The sequence below is a fragment of the Nerophis lumbriciformis genome, linkage group LG16 (genome assembly GCF_033978685.3).
Source record: "Nerophis lumbriciformis linkage group LG16, RoL_Nlum_v2.1, whole genome shotgun sequence".
Taxonomy (NCBI): domain Eukaryota; kingdom Metazoa; phylum Chordata; class Actinopteri; order Syngnathiformes; family Syngnathidae; genus Nerophis; species Nerophis lumbriciformis.
Window position 1 is genome coordinate 25,291,690 of NC_084563.2, and position 18,522 is coordinate 25,310,211.

The window sequence follows — 18,522 nt, forward strand, 5'->3', positions numbered from 1 at the left end:
TTTTGTTCTTGCAAATGTTTTTTTAATTAAAGAAAATTGTTTATATATTTGCGAATCCTTCTTTTAATTGAAAAATTGTTTTTTACTTGCGAATTGTTTTTTGTATTTAAAAATGTATTTTTTTAACTTTTGAATAGTTTTTCTAATTGGAAAAAAAAGTATTTTAATTGCGAATAATTTTTTTGTTGAAAAAAAACTTAATTTATTTGAACTTGCAGAACATTTTTTTTCTTTACTTGTGAATATTTTTTTTTACTTGCAAATCTTTTTTTTTTTATTGAAGACTAGTTTTTATGCTTGCAAATAATTTTTTAAATGAAAGAAAATTGTTATTGTACGTGCATATTGTCTTAATTGAATAAAATATTTTTTATGCTTGTAAAACGTTTTTTATTGAAGAATATTGTTTTTGTTCTTGCAAATGTTTTTTTAATTAAAGAAAAAAAATTGTTACACTTGCAAATGCTTTATTTTATTGAACAAAATAGTTTTTTACTTGCGAATTGTTTTTTAATTGAAAAGAAAATGTTTTAAAATGCAAATAGCTTTTTTTTTACTTGTTTTACACTGTTTAAATTGAAAAAAAAGTTTTTTACTTGCATATTGTTTTTTCTATTGAAATTAATTTTTTTTTTTTTTCTTTTGTATAGTTTTTTTAATTTAAAAAAAAAGTTTTTTTAATTTTAAAACTTTTTTTTTTAATTAAAAAAATTTTTTAATTAACTAAAAGTTTTTTTAATTAAAAAAAACGTTTTTTTTATTTAAAAAAAAAACGTTTTTTTATTTTAAAAAAAAGTTTTTTTAATTTAAAAAAATGTTTTTTTAATTTATAAAAAAAAGGTTTTTTTAATTGCGAATAATTTTTTTTGTTGAAAAAGGTTTTTTTTACTTGCAGAAAATGTTTTCTTTATTTGTGAATCTTTTTTTTCATTGAAGAATTTAAAAAATTTTATTTGCTAAGAAAATAGTTTTACGTGCATATTGTCTTTTTAATTGAAGAAAATAGTTTTTTATTTTAGGGACGGCGTGGCGCAGTGGAAGAGTGGCCGTCCGCAACCCGAGGGTCCCTGGTTCAATCCCCACCTAGTACCAACCTCGTCATGTCCGTTGTGTCCTGAGCAAGACACTTCACCCTTGCTCCTGATGGGTGCTGGTTAGCGCCTTGCATGGCAGCTCCCTCCATCAGTGTGTGAATGTGTGTGTGAATGGGTAAATGTGGAAGTAGTGTCAAAGCGCTTTGAGTACCTTGAAGGTAGAAAAGCGCTATACAAGTACAACCCATTTATTATTACATTTTAACAGAAGTGTATATAGAACATGTTAAAAGAGAAAGTAAGCAGATATTAACAGTAAATTAACAAGTAGATTAATAATTCATTTTCTACCAATTGTTCTTTATAATGTTGACAAAATAATAGAATGATAAATGACACCATATATTACTGCATATGTCAGCAGACTAAATTAGGAGCCTTTATTTGTTTACTTATTACTAAAAGACAAGTTGTCTAGTATGTTCACTATTTTATTTAAGGACAAACTTGCAATAATAAGCATATGTTTAATGTACCCAAGATTTTTTGTTAAAATAAAGACAATAATGACATTTTTGTTGTGGTCCCCTTTATTTAGAAAAGTACCGAAAAGTATCAAAATAATTTTGGTACCGGTACCAAAATATTGGTGTCAGGACACACACACATATATATATATATATATATATATATATATATATATATATATATATATATATACAAACCCCGTTTCCATATGAGTTGGGAAATTGTGTTAGATGTAAATATAAACGGAATACAATGATTTGCAAATCCTTTTCAATCCATATTCAATTGAATGCACTAAAAAGACAAGATATTTGATTTTCAAACTCATAAACTTTATTTATTTTTTTTGCAAATAATAATTAACTTAGAGTTTCATGGCTGCAACACGTGCCAAAGTAGTTGGGAAAGGGCATGTTCACCACTGTGTTGCATCACCTTTTCTTTTAACAACACTCAGTAAACGTTTGGGAACTGAGGAGACATATTTTTGAAGCTTCTCAGGTGGAATTCTTTCCCATTCTGTCTTGCTGAAATAAGCAAGGGCGTCCATGGTAACATTGCTTGGATGGCAACATCTGTTGCTCCAAAACCTGTATGTACCTTTCAGCATTAATGGCGCCTTCACAGATGTGTAAGTTACCCATGTCTTGGGCACTAATACACCCCCATACCATCACAGATGCTGGCTTTTCAACTTTGCGCCTATAACAATCCGGATGGTTCTTTTCCTCTTTGGTCCAGAGGACACGACGTCCACAGTTTCCAAAAACAATTTGAAATGTGGACTCGTCAGACCACAGAACACTTTTACACTTTGTATCAGTCCATCTTAGATGAGCTCAGGCCCAGCGAAGCCGACGGTGTTTCTGGGTGTTGTTGATGAACGGTTTTCGCCTTGCATAGGAGAGTTTTAACTTGCACTTACAGATGTAGCGACCAACTATAGTTACTGACAGTGGGTTTCTGAAGTGTTCCTGAGCCCATGTGGTGATATCCTTTACACACTGATGTCGCTTGTTGATGCAGTACAGCCTGAGGAATCGAAGGTCACGGGCTTAGCTGCTTACGTGCAGTGATTTCTCCAGATTCTCTGAACCCTTTGATGATATTACGGACCGTAGATGGTGAAATCCCTAAATTCCTTGCAATAGCTGGTTGAGAAAGGTTTTCCTTAAACTGTTCAACAATTTGCTCACGCATTTGTTGACAAAGTGGTGACCCTTGCCCTATCCTTGTTTGTGAATGACTGAGCATTTCATGGAATCTACTTTTATACCCAATCATGGCACCCACCTGTTCCCAATTTTCCTGTTCACCTGTGGGATGTTCCAAATAAGTGTTTGATGAGCATTCCTCAACTTTATCAGTATTTATTGCCACCTTTCCCAACTTCTTTGTCACGTGTTGCTGGCATCAAATTCTAAAGTTAATAATTATTTGCAAAAAAAAAAAATGTTTATCAGTTCACTGTGGCACGGATAGATGAGGAAGTTTCCTGATCTGGTCACTCTCGCATGGACACCTGTTGCGAGGCAGAAACTGTCGGTCGTTTATGTCGCCCTTCCCCACCTATATGTATATACATGTATGTAAGTATCTATATGCATGTATGGATTTATGTTTAAATTTATATGTATGTATAGATATATATGTACATGTATGTATGTATGTATATATATATATATATATATATATATATATATATATATATCTCCATCCATCCATCCATCCATCTTCTTCCGCTTCTCCGAGGTCGGGTCGCGGGGGCAGCAGCTTAAGCAGGGAAGCCCAGACTTCCCTCTCCCCAGCCACTTCGTCCAGCTCCTCCCGGGGGATCCCGAGGCGTTCCCAGGCTAGCCGGGAGAGATAGTCTTCCCAGCATGTCCTGGGTCTTCCCCGTGGCCTCCTACCGGTCGGACGTGCCCGAAACACCTTCCTAGGGAGGCGTTTGGGTGGCATCCTGACCAGATGCCCGAACCACCTCATCTGGCTCCTCTCGATGTGGAGGAGCAGCGGCTTTACTTTGAGCTCCCCCCGAATGACAGAGCTTCTCACCCTATCTCTAAGGGAGAGCCCCGCCACTCGGCGGAGGAAACTCATTTCAGCCGCTTGTACCCGTGATCTTGTCCTTTCAGTCATGACCCAAAGCTCATGACCATAGGTGAGGATGGGAACGTAGATCGACCGGTAAATCGAGAGCTTTGCCTTCCGGCTCAGCTCCTTCTTCACTACAACGGATCGATACAGTGTCCGCATTACTGAAGACGCCGCACCGATCCGCCTGTCGATCTCACGATCCACTCTTCCCCCACTCGTGAACAAGACTCCGAGGTACTTGAACTCCTCCACTTGGGGCAAGATCTCCTCCCCAACCCGGAGATGGCACTCCACCCTTTTCCGGGCGAGAACCATGGACTCGAACTTGGAGGTGCTGATTCCCATCCCAGTCGCTTCACACTCGGCTGCGAACCGATCCAGTGAGAGCTGAAGATCTTGGCCGGAGGAAGCCATCAGGGCCACATCATCTGCAAATAGCAGTGACCTAATCCTGCAGCCACCAAACCAGATACCCTCAACGCCCTGACTGCGCCTAGAAATTCTGTCCATAAAGGTTATGAACAGAATCGGTGACAAAGGGCAGCCTTGGCGGAGTCCAACCCTCACTGGAAACATGTCCGACTTACTGCCGGCAATGCGGACCAAGCTCTGACACTGATTATACAGGGAGCGAACTGCCACAATAAGACAGTCCGTTACCCCATACTCTCTGAGCACTCCCCACAGGACTTCCCGGGGTACACGGTCGAATGCCTTCTCCAAGTCCACAAAGCACATGCAGACTGGTTGGGCAAACTCCCATGCACCCTCAAGGACCCTGCCGAGAGTATAGAGCTGGTCCACAGTTCCACGACCAGGACGAAAACCACACTGTTCCTCCTGAATCCGAGGTTCGACTATCCGGCGTAGCCTCCTCTCCAGTACACCTGAATAGACTTTACCGGGAAGGCTGAGGAGTGTGATCCCACGATAGTTGGAACACACCCTCCGGTTCCCCTTCTTAAAGAGAGGAACCACCACCCCGGTCTGCCAATCCAGAGGTACCGCCCCCGATGTCCACGCGATGTTGCAGAGTCTTGTCAACCAAGACAGCCCCACAACATCCAGAGCCTTAAGGAACTCCGGGCGGTTCTCATCCACCCCCGGGGCCTTGCCACTGAAGAGCTTTTTAACTACCTCGGCAACCTCAGCCCCAGAAATAGGAGAGCCCACCTCAGATTCCACAGGCCCTGCTTCCTCATAGGAAGACGTGCTGGTAGGATTGAGGAGGTCTTCGAAGTATTCTCTCCACCGATCCACAACATCCGCAGTCGAGGTCAGCAGAGCACCATCCCCACCATACACGGTGTTGACACTGCACTGCTTCCCCTTCCTGAGGCGGCGGATGGTGGTCCAGAATTGCTTCGAAGCCGTCCAGAAGTTGTTTTCCATGGCTTCCCCGAACTCCTCCCATGTCCGAGTTTTTGCCTCTGCGACCGCTGAAGTCGCAGACCGCTTGGCCTGTCGGTACCTGTCCGCTGCTTCAGGAGTCCTATGAGCCAAAAGAACCCGATAGGACTCCTTCTTCAGCTTGACGGCATCCCTCACCGCCGGTGTCCACCAACGGGTTCTAGGATTACCGCCACGACAAGCACCAACTACCTTGCGGCCACAGCTCCAATCATCCGCCTCGACAATAGAGGCGCGGAACATGGTCCATTCGGACTCAATGTCCAGCACCTCCCTCGTGACATGTTCAAAGTCGTTCCGGAGGTGGGAATTGAAACTCTCTCTGACAGGAGACTGCCAGACGTTCCCAGCAAACCCTCACAATGCGTTTGGGCCTGCCAGGTCTGTCCGGCATCCTCCCCCACCATCGCAGCCAACTCACCACCAGGTGGTGATCGGTAGAAAGCTCCGCCCCTCTCTTCACCCGAGTGTCCAAAACATGAGGCCGCAAATCCGATGACACAACTACAAAGTCGATCATGGAACTGCGGCCTAGGGTGTCCTGGTGCCAAGTGCACATATGGACACCCTTATGTTTGAACATGGTGTTCGTTATGGACAATCTGTGTCGGGCACAAAAGTCCAATAACAAAACACCGCTCGGGTTCAGATCCGGGCAGCCATTCTTCCCAATCACGCCTCTCCAGGTTTCACTGTCGTTGCCAACATGAGCATTGAAGTCCACCAGTAGCACGAGGGACTCACCCGGGGGAGCACTCTCAAGTACTCCCTCGAGTGAATCCAAAAAGGGTGGGTACTCTGAACTGCGGTTTGGCGCGTAAGCGCAAACCACAGTCAGGACCCGTTCCCCCACCCGAAGGCGGAGGGAAGCTACCCTCTCGTCCACCGGGTTGAACTCCAACATGCAGGCTCTGAGCCGGGGGGAAACAAGAATTGCCACCCCAGCTCGTCGCCTCTCACTGCCGGCAACGCCAGAGTGGAAGAGAGTCCAGCCCCTCTCGAGAGAACTGGTTCCAGAGCCCTTGCTGTGCGTCGAAGTGAGTCCGACTATATCTAGCCGGAACTTCTCCACTTCGCGCACTAGCTCAGGCTCCTTCCCCCCCAGCGAGGTGACGTTCCACGTCCCAAGAGCTAGCTTCTGTAGCCGAGGATCGGACCGCCAAGTGCCCTGCCTTTGGCTGCCGCCCGGCTCACATCGCACCCGACCTCTATGACCCCTGCTATGGGTGGTGAGCCCATTGGAGGGGGGACCCACGTTGCCTCTTCGGGCTGTGCCCGGCCGGGCCCCATGGGGACAGGCCCGGCCACCAGGCGCTCGCCATCGTGCCCCACCTCCGGGCCTGGCTCCAGAGGGGGGCCCCGGTGACCCGCGTCCGGGCGAGGGAAATTTGGGTCCTTGTTTTTTATTATTCATGGAGGTCTTCGAGCTGCTCTTTGTCTGATCCCTCACCTAGGACCAGATATATATATATATATATATATATATATATATACAAACCCCGTTTCCAGATGAGTTGGGAAATTGTGTTAGATGTAAATATAAACGAAATACTATGATTTGCAAATCCTTTTCCACCCATATTCAATTGAATGCACTACAAAGACAAGATATTTGATGTTCAAACTCATAAACTTGATTTTTTTTTTGCAAATAATAATTAACTTACAATTTCATGGCTGCAACACGTGCCAAAGTAGTTGGGAAAGGGCATGTTCACCACTGTGTTACATCACCTTTTCTTTTAACAACACTCAATAAACGATTGGGAACTGAGGAAACTAATTGTTGAAGCTTTGAAAGTGGAATTCTTTCCCATTCTTGTTTTATGTAGAGCTTCAGTCGTTCAACAGTCCGGGGTCTCCGTTGTCGTATTTTACGCTTCATAATGCGCCACACATTTTTTTACGAAGCCACGCTGTTGTAACACATGCTGAATGTGGCTTGGCATTGTCTTGCTGAAATAAGCAGGGGCGTCCATGAAAAAGACGGCGCTTAGATGGCAGCATATGTTGTTCCAAAACCTGTATTTACCTTTCAGCATTAATGGTGCCTTTACATATGTGTAAGTTACCCATACCTTGGGCACTAATGCACCCCCATACCATCACAGATGCTGGCTTTTGAACTTTGCGTCGATAACAGTCTGGATGGTTCGCTTCCCCTTTGGTCCGGATGACACGATGTCAAATATTTCCAAAAACAATTTGAAATGTGGACTCGTCAGACCACAGAACACTTTTCCACTTTGCATGAGTCCATCTTAGATGATCTCGGGCCCAGATAAGCCAGCGGCGTTTCTGGATGTTGTTGATAAATGGCTTTCGCTTTGCATAGTAGAGCTTTAACTTGCACTTACAGATGTAGCGACAAACTGTATTTAGTGACAGTGGTTTTCTGAAGTGTTCCTGAGCCCATGTGGTGATATCCTTTAGAGATTGATGTCGGTTTTTGATACAGTCTGAGGGATCGAAGGTCACGGTCATTCAATGTTGCTTTCTGGGCATGCCGCTTACGTGGAGTGATTTCTTCAGATTCTCTGAACCTTTTGATGATATTATGGACCGGAGATGTTGAAATCCCTAAATTTCTTGCAATTGCACTTTGAGAAACGTTGTTCAACTGTTTGACTATTTGCTCACACAGTTGTGGACAAAGGGGTGTACCTCGCCCCATCCTTTCTTGTGAAAGACTGAGCATTTAATGGGAAGCTGTTTTTATACCCAATCATGGCACCCACCTGTTCCCAATTAGCCTGCACACCTGTGGGATGTTCCAAATAAGTGTTTGATGAGCATTCCTCTACTTTATCAGTATTTATTGCCACCTTTCCCAACTTCTTTGTCACGTATTGCTGGCATCAAATTCTAAAGTTAATTAATATTTGCAAAAAAAAAAAAGTTTATCAGTTTGAACATCAAATATGTTGTCTTTGTAGCATATTCAATTGAATATGGGTTGAAAATGATTTGCAAATCATTGTATTCCGTTTATATTTACATCTAACACAATTTCCCAACTCATATAGAAACGGGGTTTGTATATGTACAGTATGTACAAACCCTGTTTTCATATGAGTTGGGAAATTGTGTTATAAATATCTACCATCTGATTCCTGTGAGGTTTGATTGATTGATTGAAACTTTTATTAATAGATTGTACAGTACAGTACATATTCCGTACAATTGACCACTAAATGGTAACACCCCAATAAGTTTTTCAACTTGTTTAAGTCGGGGTCCACGTGCGTTAATCAATTCGTGTTCGCATCACTTGTTACTTTGGCAACCATTTAGGCCACTTTCTGCATGAGTCGGATTTATTTTCTTAAAGATACAGTATTTTAATTTTACTGTCTTAACTAGTGAAGAATAAATGTCACCTCAGTGTGCACTATGGTCTATACGAAAATATTGATACCGCTGACACCAGATCTTTTTGCTCTAATATTGTCAAATTAAAGTACTTTTGATACTTAGTTATTTGAGCTAATGCTGTGGTTGTATATCGCTGGCAGATGATTCCCCAATACACAGTTTTTTAAACTATGGTACTCGGTATTGTGGGAAAGAAAATCTGGCTGTATGAACACTGCACTGATAGTGTTGCCTTTTAACAATGGCGCCCTCTGCGGGATTAAACAATATCTGCATAAACAGCTATGCTTAAATGTGCAACTCTACTGGTATTAAAAAAAGAAAAGAACACCAGAAAACAAAACCAACAAGTATTTTCTTCAGGCGTAAAGTGAGAGAGACTTTAGAGGTCCTTCGTCATGACTCGTTTTCAATGTGAAGTTCCAAAACTTTATTTTCCTAGACAAAAACCATGTCACAGAAGTTTGTATTTACAAAAGAAAAAAGGTATAAAATGAGACAATCCAAAGGCGTAGTTGAGTTCAGTAAAGGTTGGTTTTCTTCATGATCCGCAGAAACTCCTGCTCGTTGACCTCGCCGTCTCCGTCTCGGTCCGCCTCGTCAATCATCTCCTGCAACACAACGTTGACGTGTTGGTCAAAATGACACTGGGAGGCTCCAATTTGAAAGAAACTTGCAACGCGTTGACTATCCGCAGTGCGAAGCCGCTTCTAAAAGAGTACGTGCCGCCAATCTGAAAATAAACAGTTGCTTCCAAGGAGGACTAGACGAAAAAGAATGGCGAAGCATACACACTTATGCTAACTGCTAGAGCTTCAATGTAAAGTCGGGCTGATCGATCAAGATGTCTATACTAATACATTGTTTGGTACAGGGGTGGAGGGAGTGCGGCCCGCAGCATATTTACAGTAAAATTATAAGAGAAAAAAAGACAATTTAATGAAAAAAAGCTGAAATGTTGATTCTAAGTAATGGTTGTCCAAACCTTTACCACAATATTTTTTAATGGTGTTTTTAAGTAAAACAGCCATTTTAAAACAAAACGTAATGTCAGCCTAATAAGTGACAAATTGCATACTATTACTTATTACTATCAAACTTTTTTCTATTACATTGTCTTTTTTAAAAATATATTTTCACTTTTTTTCCTTCGTTTTTAACAATTTGCTGCAGAAATGTCCCCTCAGAGTGCACTGATAACGATACACGTTGTCATGACAAAGTTTGTCTTTAACAGTGTTTGTAATAACAGCGCTATGAAACAAGTAACACCGTTAATTTTACTAGTAACGAGTAATCTCACTACTTCTGGGTCCGTGACAATGCTGTTAGCGATAGCTTGATGTGACGTTTTATATCGACGACAAGACGGCGTCATAAGAGCAGCAAGTTCTACGCAGGAAATATCTTTTTACAGTTGAAAGCAACAAGCAGTATCGCACTAAAATGAACTTGCTATCAAACAGGAAGAGGCAACACAATGGGAATATTGAACAACAAATCACATCAACTTGCCTTCCAAGCAATACCCCGTTCGTTGACAAGAAGATGTGACAGCCATGGAAGCATATTCAATCTCTTTATTAAGCCGAGGTATCAATCCGGTGGAAAGATTCAAAAGAGCTGCTAACTGCTAAAGCTAACAAACACTGCTCCGCTGAAACCCTCGATGACGTCACTAGGCAACAGGCCCCGCCTTTTAGAAGCTCTCATATGAAACGTCTCAATTGCATATGCCAGATTATAATTTATTTTTTTTAGTAACCTATTAATTACCTTCCTTAGTTATTAATTACATTTATTAAAGAGTAATTCTGTTAGTAACAAGTAACTTTAATTACTTTTTGTAAGTAATTTTCACAACACTGGTTTAAAAAAAAATATATATATATATATATATATACACACACAGTATTTTCCGCACTATAAGGGCACCTAAAAACCTCCAATTTTCTCAAAAGCTGACAGTGCGCCTTATAATTCGGTGCGCCTTATATAATGGACCAATATTGAGCCACAACAGGTCTCGCAACTACAGCCTCTACTGTAGCGTCTATTCTATGCGCCTTATATATGAACAAAGTTTTAAAATAGGCCATTCATTGAAGGTGCGCCTTATAATCCGGCGCGCCTTATAGTGCGGAAAATACGGTATATATATATATATATATATATATATATATATATATGTTTGTATGTGTATATATATATATATATATATATATATATATATATGTTTGTATGTATATATATATATATATATTTTTTAAACAGTGTTGTAATAACTACTTAAAGTAATTAAAGGTTTCCTTATTATCTCTCAAAATGGCTCGAGAATCTCTGTGAGATTGATACTACTTTGATCATGATCATATCTATTTATTTGAAGTCTTTTGGTGTCATCAGTCAGATTATATGATAATAGCTTAACTATTATTAAAATATTCAGCCTGATTGGAAAATTGTGTGCTCTACATCAACAATTCTAAAAAAAATTCCAAGATTTCAGTTCAACTTCAGTATTGGAGCATTCACACACAATTCCAAAAAAATAAAAAATAAAATTCCAGGATTTCAGTTTAACTTCAGCATTGGAGCATTCACACACAATTCCTTCAGGAATTGCCTCATCTAGTTCTTCTCCAGATTTTGGAGCGCTCTACCTTCCACATTTTTTATCCCATTCAAATCGTTCCAACTTCAAACTGTTCAGCCTATTCGGGAATCGCGGGCTTTTCCTTGACAAATTCCCACAATTCCAGGTTTTCCAGGACATGTTTCCCATTCAAAATGAATTGGCCATTTTTCAAACTTTCTCAATTTCCATTTTTCAACCGATTCAAACCATTTCACCTTAAACACATTCCACCATTCTGGAAATTCAAACTACTTTTTTTTCCCAAGTTCAAAAAAATTCAAGGATTTTCCAGAATTATAATAATAATAATAATCCGTCTACCCCAGGGCAGCTGTGGCTACAAATGTAGCTTACCACCACCAGGTGTGAATGAATGATGGGTTCCCACTTCTCTGTGAGCGCTTTGAGTTTCTAATAATAGAAAAGCACGATCTAAAATCGAATCCATTATTATTATTATTATTATTATTATTATATTATTCACTATAGAGGCAAATTGTTTTTCCATACTACTGCTACTTTCATATTGTGTAAGCTAGTCCCCTGCAAGGTGCCCTTTCTTGGCCCAGCATACTGGAAGAAAATAGTGATTGTTCACCTGCAGCTCTTCATCTGTGAGGTTCTCCCCCAGCTCCTTGGCGACTCTCTTCAGGTTCTTGAAGGAGATCTTCCCCGTGCAGTCGTCGTCGAACAGCCGGAACGCCTTCAGGATCTCTTCTTTGGAGTCCTTTTCAGTCTGGTGGAATGTGATACACAAACCAGATGCTATGGTCAGAGATGACATCCCAACAGTGAAAAGGTTGACTGAATCCACACGACTTATATGACACTAATGTCACGCAGTAGGTTTGACTTTTGGATTATTTTAAGTCTTGGTATTATATTTATACTATGAATTGTGTTCATTATCAGTAATAAAACCCCACGACCGCACAGTCATTTTATAACTCCACTTCAGTGTGTGTGTCTTAATTCCCAGTCTCTCCTGGCCTGCATTCACACTGGTCATGCGTGCGATGACCTATGGCTGAGCGATAAAACGATATTAATATAGTCTTGGACACCTAATCGACATCAATAGAAAAAAGTGTTTGATAAAACATTCGACATACAGTACAGACCAAACGTTTGGACACACCTTCTCATTCCATGTGTTTTTTATTTTCATGTTCATTCATAGTTTTGATGCCTTCAGTGCCAATCTGAAAACATGTTTTATATTCTAGTTTTCTTAAAATAGCCACCCTGATTACTGCTTTGCACTCTTGGAATTCTCTCGATGAGCTTCAAGAGGTAGTCACCTGAAATGGTTTTCATTTCACAGGTGTCATAGTTTTGATGCCTTCAGTGACAATCTACAATGTAAATAGTCATTAAATAAAAACACATTGAAATGAGAAGGTGTGTCCAAACCTTTGGCCCGTACTGTACATATATATTTTTTTTCTTTGAAGCATCGGCAAGTTGCGAAACAAGGCTGGTTGCTAACCGAGCAACGCAGGAAGTGAGACGCTAACCGTATCATCTATCTTGTTTGGTTGTCTGGCGGTTGATTCTTTGCATGGAGTGAGAAGAGAAAGTCAAAATGAAAAGTCAAAATGAAGAAATTGTGGATAAAAGAGGGGAAGTCACCTGGACATTATGGCACTTTTTTGCAAACCATGGCTGATGGATTATAATCAGAGGAAGGTTACATTTGAAATTAAAATGTTTTAGTAGGTCATATAAAATAATCTAATTATCGATATAAAACACTTATATCATGATACAGATTTCAGTCGTATCGCCCAACCCTACTATGACCTATTTACTTTTCATCTTTACTCATCCCCTAACTTCTCTTATGCTGTTTTACTGTCATTTATCTGACCTTGTGGATTATTTGGAGTCATTCTGATTATTCTGCCCAATTTGAAATGGGGACTCGTCAGACCACAGAGCACTTTTACATTTTGCATCAGTCAATGTTAGATGAGCTCGGGCCCAGCGAAGCCGGCGGCGTTTCTGGGTGTTGTTGATAAATGGCTTTGGCTTTGCATAGTAGAGTTTTAACTTGCACTTACAGATGTAGCGACCAACTGTAGTTACTGACAGTGGTTTTCTGAAGTGTTCATGAGCCCATGTGGTGATATCCTTTACACACTGATGTCGCTTTTTGATGCAGTACCGCCCGAGGGATCGAAAGTCCGTAATATCATCGCTTACGTGCAGTGATTTCTCCAGATTCTCTGAACCTTTTGATGATATTACGGACTGTAGATGGTAAAATCCCTAAATTCCTCACCCCATCCTTGTTTGTGAATGACTGAGCATTTCATGGAAGCTGCTTTTATACCAAATCATGGCACCCACCTGTTCCCGATTAGCCTGTTCAATAAGTGTTTGATGAGCATTCCTCAACATTCTCAGTCTTTTTTGACACTTGTGCCAGCTTTTTTTAAACATGTTGCAGGAATCAAATTCCAAATGAGCTAATATTTTTAAAAAACAATGTTTTCCGGTTCGAACATTAAGTATCTTGTTTTTTAACTTGCACTTACAGATGTAGCGACGGACTGTAGTTACTGACAGTGGTTTGTTTTCTGACGTGTTCCTGAGCCCATGTGGTGATATCCTTTACACACTGATGTCACTTTTTGATGCAGTACTGCCGAGAGATCGAAGGTCCATAATATCATCGCTTATGTGCAGTGATTTCTCCAGATTCCCATAACCTTTTGATGATATTACGGACCGTAAATGAGATTATGGCCCAAATAATCACAACTACTTTTGAACAATATTAAAAACAAAGTATTCATTGCTGGGTAAAACATATTAGTGGAAATGTACTTGCAGTGGTGGGGTTTGTGACTGAATGAACTGCTGGTTCTGCCAGAGACTGGAGGAGAAGCGGACGAAGCGACAGGGTTGCAAAGTTAGCGTAGAGCGCCGGGATGGACGAGCTTTACTGGATGGGCATGTATCGGACACTTCTATCCCGCGGACTGGACATTGGCTGAGAGCTAGTGGGCAACCTAGGACAGAGTTGGCTCTCTTGGTTGCTTTGTTGGGTCCGCTAGTTTGTGGCCATGCGGCCTCAAACGATGGCGTGGAGCACCGCAGTATCGGGTGTTGAAATTGTGTTTTTGTTTTGTTGGTTTAATATGCATGCACTTCAGAAAAAACACTGTCAGTAGCTACAGTTGGTCGCTGAATCTGTAGATGCAAGTTAAAACTCTACTATGCAAAAGGAAAGCCATTTATAAACAACACCCAAAAACGCCGCCGGCTTCGCTGGGCCCGAGCTCATCTATGATGGACTGATGCAAAGTGGAAAAGTGTTCTGTGGTCTGACGAGTCCACATTTCAAATTGTTTTTGGAAACTGTGGACGTTGTGTCCTCCGGAACAAAGAGGAAATGAACCATCCGGATCGGTATAGGCGCAAAGTTCAAAAGCCAGCATCTGTGATGGTATGGGGGTGCATTAGTGCCCAAGGCATGGGTAACTTACACATCTGTGATGACACCATTAATGATGAAAGGTACATACAGGTTTTGGAGCAACATATTTTGCCATCCAAGCAACGTTATCATGGACGCGCCTGCAATGTGTATTATTTATTGCTCATGTTTTGGATTTTCGTTTTATTTTTGTAGCTTTATGTAGAAATGGCGCCGCTGAAGTGGCAGCTGGTTGCATAATTTGTTATCTTCTTTGTTGTTTTGCTCCTGTTTTTTGTATCTGCACTATAACCACATTAATTGTGGGATAAAGTCTAACCTGTCCTGTTTCCTGGAGAAGTCGCTAGCATGCTGTGGATTTAAATTTTGTATCATTCTGAGCATTTGCGTTTGATATCCATCCTGAACTGTGGTGGGTCATCATCAATAATCGGCAAGGAGCCAAAGCCATAAAAGCCTTGCAGCCATTGTACTGGGAGATTACCATTTTCAGAGTCATCATGCTGAGAAAGTCGCTGAAATCGATTGTTCCGGAACCTTCCTTGTCAATGTCTGCGATCATCTTCTTGATTTCCTCCTTCTTGGGTTCAAAGCCAAGAGCTCTCATGGCAACCTGACAGCAGAATAAACACACCTGAGGTCCCAAAATACCATTTTTTTAAGCATTGGAAACATTACCTTCAGCTCTTTGACATCAATCTTGCCTGTGCCGTCAGCGTCAAAAAGGTCGAAAGCTTCCTTAATTTCTTGCTTCTGTTCTTCACTGAGCTCAATCTTAGAAGCGGGTTTCTTCTTCTGGCCGGCAACCGGAGTTGATTTTCGGTAAGACGACGCCTGTACAAGAAAAAACAAACAGATGAATGCTAATTGTTGGTACTGTCACTATCTGATCGATCCCGGACGCCCCGATTGGTGCACGCATGCGCAAAGACTTTGTCACTTCCTGTCAACGTCTTTTACGGCAGTAATGTTCCTGTCATCTTTATTTCAATAAAAATGTTACATTAAAGATTTCAGTTAAAAAACGTTATTTTAAAATACAGTAATACACATGCATGTCATAATCAAGATTTAAATTTAAAAAACGTTTTTAAAATACAATATTTACAGAAACGTGAAAGATGTTCTCAGCAGCCTTAAATGACAAAGAAATTGATCTTTTTTTTTTACTACTTTAATTTAGGCCGGGGCGATATATCGATATACGCGATATATCGCGAGTTTGTCTCTGTGCGATATAGAAAATGACTATCGTGATATTCGAGTATACGTTCTCACGCAGTTGCTTTTAGCTGCTGGCATTACACTACAGGCTCTCCTCGCTCTTTCCTTTGTTTCCTTCTCACAGACAGCAAGCGCACCTTCTTACATACGTCACAAACTGTCACGACATACATCACATACGTATACGCCCTCGCGCAGCAAAGAGGTAGCAGCATGGGTAACTTTAGCTGTGATCCTACGCAGCCGTGCGAGTGGTAATAGGAGAGAGAGAAGGTGCGAATCTGGTAACAAATGAAGGAATAATTAATTCCCCCAAAAAACAGCAGGAGGTCCATCCTCTGGCGGTGGTTTGGCTTCAAGTGGGAATGTCAAACAGACAACCGTAATTTGTAAAGTGTGGGGCAAAAGTGTTGCTATAAAAAGTAGCATTACTGCTAATATGTAGCATCATTTGAAAAGTCACCTGCTAGAGAATGAAGTGTGCTTACTCCGCATGTCAACATCTCCGTTTGGTGCCACACCATCAAAATGCCGAGGCAAACATTTCCAGATCAACCCCGTATGAAAAAAATTTAGATTTTTTTAGTTGTGATTTCCTTCTCTGCATGAAAGTTTTAAAGTAGCATATTAATGCAGTATGATGAAGAATGTTTTAATGTAGACACATAGAATCATCATACTGCTGTGATTACAGGTAAAAGCCAGTAAATTAGAATATTTTGAAAAACTTTATTTATTTCAGTAATTGCATTCAAAAGGTGTAACTTGTACATTATATTTATTCATTGCACACAGACTGATGCATTCAAATGTTTATTTCATTTAATTTTGATGATTTGAAGTGGCAACAAATTAAAATCCAAAATTCCGTGTGTCACAAAATTAGAATATTACTTAAGGCTAATACAAAAAAGGGATTTTTAGAAATGTTGGCCAACTGAAAAGTATGAAAATGAAAAATATGAGCATGTACAATACTCAATACTTGGTTGGAGCTCCTTTTGCCTCAATTACTGCGTTAATGCGGCGTGGCATGGAGTCGATGAGTTTCTGGCACTGCTCAGGTGTTATGAGAGCCCAGGTTGCTCTGATAGTGGCCTTCAACTCTTCTGCGTTTTTGGGTCTGGCATTCTGCATCTTCCTTTTCACAATACCCCACAGATTTTCTATGGGGCTAAGGTCAGGGGAGTTGGCGGGCCAATTTAGAACAGAAATACCATGGTCCGTAAACCAGGCACGGGTAGATTTTGCGCTGTGTGCAGGCGCCAAGTCCTGTTGGAACTTGAAATCTCCATCTCCATAGAGCAGGTCAGCAGCAGGAAGCATGAAGTGCTCTAAAACTTGCTGGTAGACGGCTGCGTTGACCCTGGATCTCAGGAAACAGAGTGGACCGACACCAGCAGATGACATGGCACCCCAAACCATCACTGATGGTGGAAACTTTACACTAGACTTCAGGCAACGTGGATCCTGTGCCTCTCCTGTCTTCCTCCAGACTCTGGGACCTCGATTTCCAAAGGAAATGCAAAATTTGCATGGTTGGGTGATGGTTTGGGGTGCCATGTCATCTGCTGGTGTCGGTCCACTCTGTTTCCTGAGATCCAGGGTCAACGCAGCCGTCTACCAGCAAGTTTTAGAGCACTTCATGCTTCCTGCTGCTGACCTGCTCTATGGAGATGGAGATTTCAAGTTCCAACAGGACTTGGCGCCTGCACACAGCGCAAAATCTACCCGTGCCTGGTTTACGGACCATGGTATTTCTGTTCTAAATTGGCCCGCCAACTCCCCTGACCTTAGCCCCATAGAAAATCTGTGGGGTATTGTGAAAAGGAAGATGCAGAATGCCAGACCCAAAAACGCAGAAGAGTTGAAGGCCACTATCAGAGCAACCTGGGCTCTCATAACACCTGAGCAGTGCCAGAAACTCATCGACTCCATGCCACGCCGCATTAACGCAGTAATTGAGGCAAAAGAAGCTCCAACCAAGTATTGAGTATTGTACATGCTCATATTTTTCATTTTCATACTTTTCAGTTGGCCAACATTTCTAAAAATCCCTTTTTTGTATTAGCCTTAAGTAATGCAGCTGAGATAGGCTCCAGCGACCCCGAAAGGGACAAGCGGTAGAAAATGAATGGATAAAATGAACATTAAATAGACATTCAAATATCACAGCACGTGACGTCGCAGAAACTCCGTCCTAATATACTGCGAGTCCAGGAAGTGACGTATCTTCGCGCATGCGTGAACCGTTGACGTCGTAACAGTTGCTATAGCATAGCTTAACAGTTGTTTGGACTGTAGTCCATGCCAGCTGGCGTTAGCTTCCATGCTACCACAGCAACACACCTCCATGCATTAACGCATATACTGAATAGATATCATACATTGATATACAACACATACCATTTAAAGGTGTTTTCCAGGAGAACTTGAAGATTCAAAACTCTACTGTTTGCCACCGAGACACCGGAAGTCGATGAAAAGGATACTTTTGCCGCTCACTTTTCACGTACCCTATCCCCAATCCACCCAAAAAATACGAAATATCGTTCGCCTTTGGTACGTTTGTCGAAAGTTAGCACAGATGGCGTAACCTCCTGTGTTTACTCAGCTTTCATTCAATCGTCAAAGTAAGGCGACGGTTTTGTGGCTTTCCACAACAAACTATTCAACATGAGGTAGCCACGCCCAGCAGAGTGACGCGAGAACCAATAATGGTACGGCTATGGCCGTGACGTAAATTTGCAAGCCAATCCTATAATAAGGTA

General features: G+C 41.3%; 1 protein-coding gene across 1 annotated transcript; it reads right to left on the bottom strand.

The window, feature by feature from the left end:
* Window positions 1-8,847: 8,847 nt before the first annotated feature.
* Window positions 8,848-18,440, bottom strand: cetn4 (centrin 4). Its single transcript, XM_061976862.2, has 5 exons — window positions 18,158-18,440; window positions 15,206-15,361; window positions 15,012-15,140; window positions 11,681-11,818; window positions 8,848-9,055 (listed from the first exon to the last, which is right to left on the bottom strand). The coding sequence occupies exons 1-5, from the start codon at window positions 18,158-18,160 to the stop codon at window positions 8,966-8,968; spliced, it is 516 nt and encodes a 171-aa protein (XP_061832846.1). The 5' UTR covers window positions 18,161-18,440; the 3' UTR covers window positions 8,848-8,965.
* Between the last annotated feature and the right edge of the window lie 82 nt (window positions 18,441-18,522).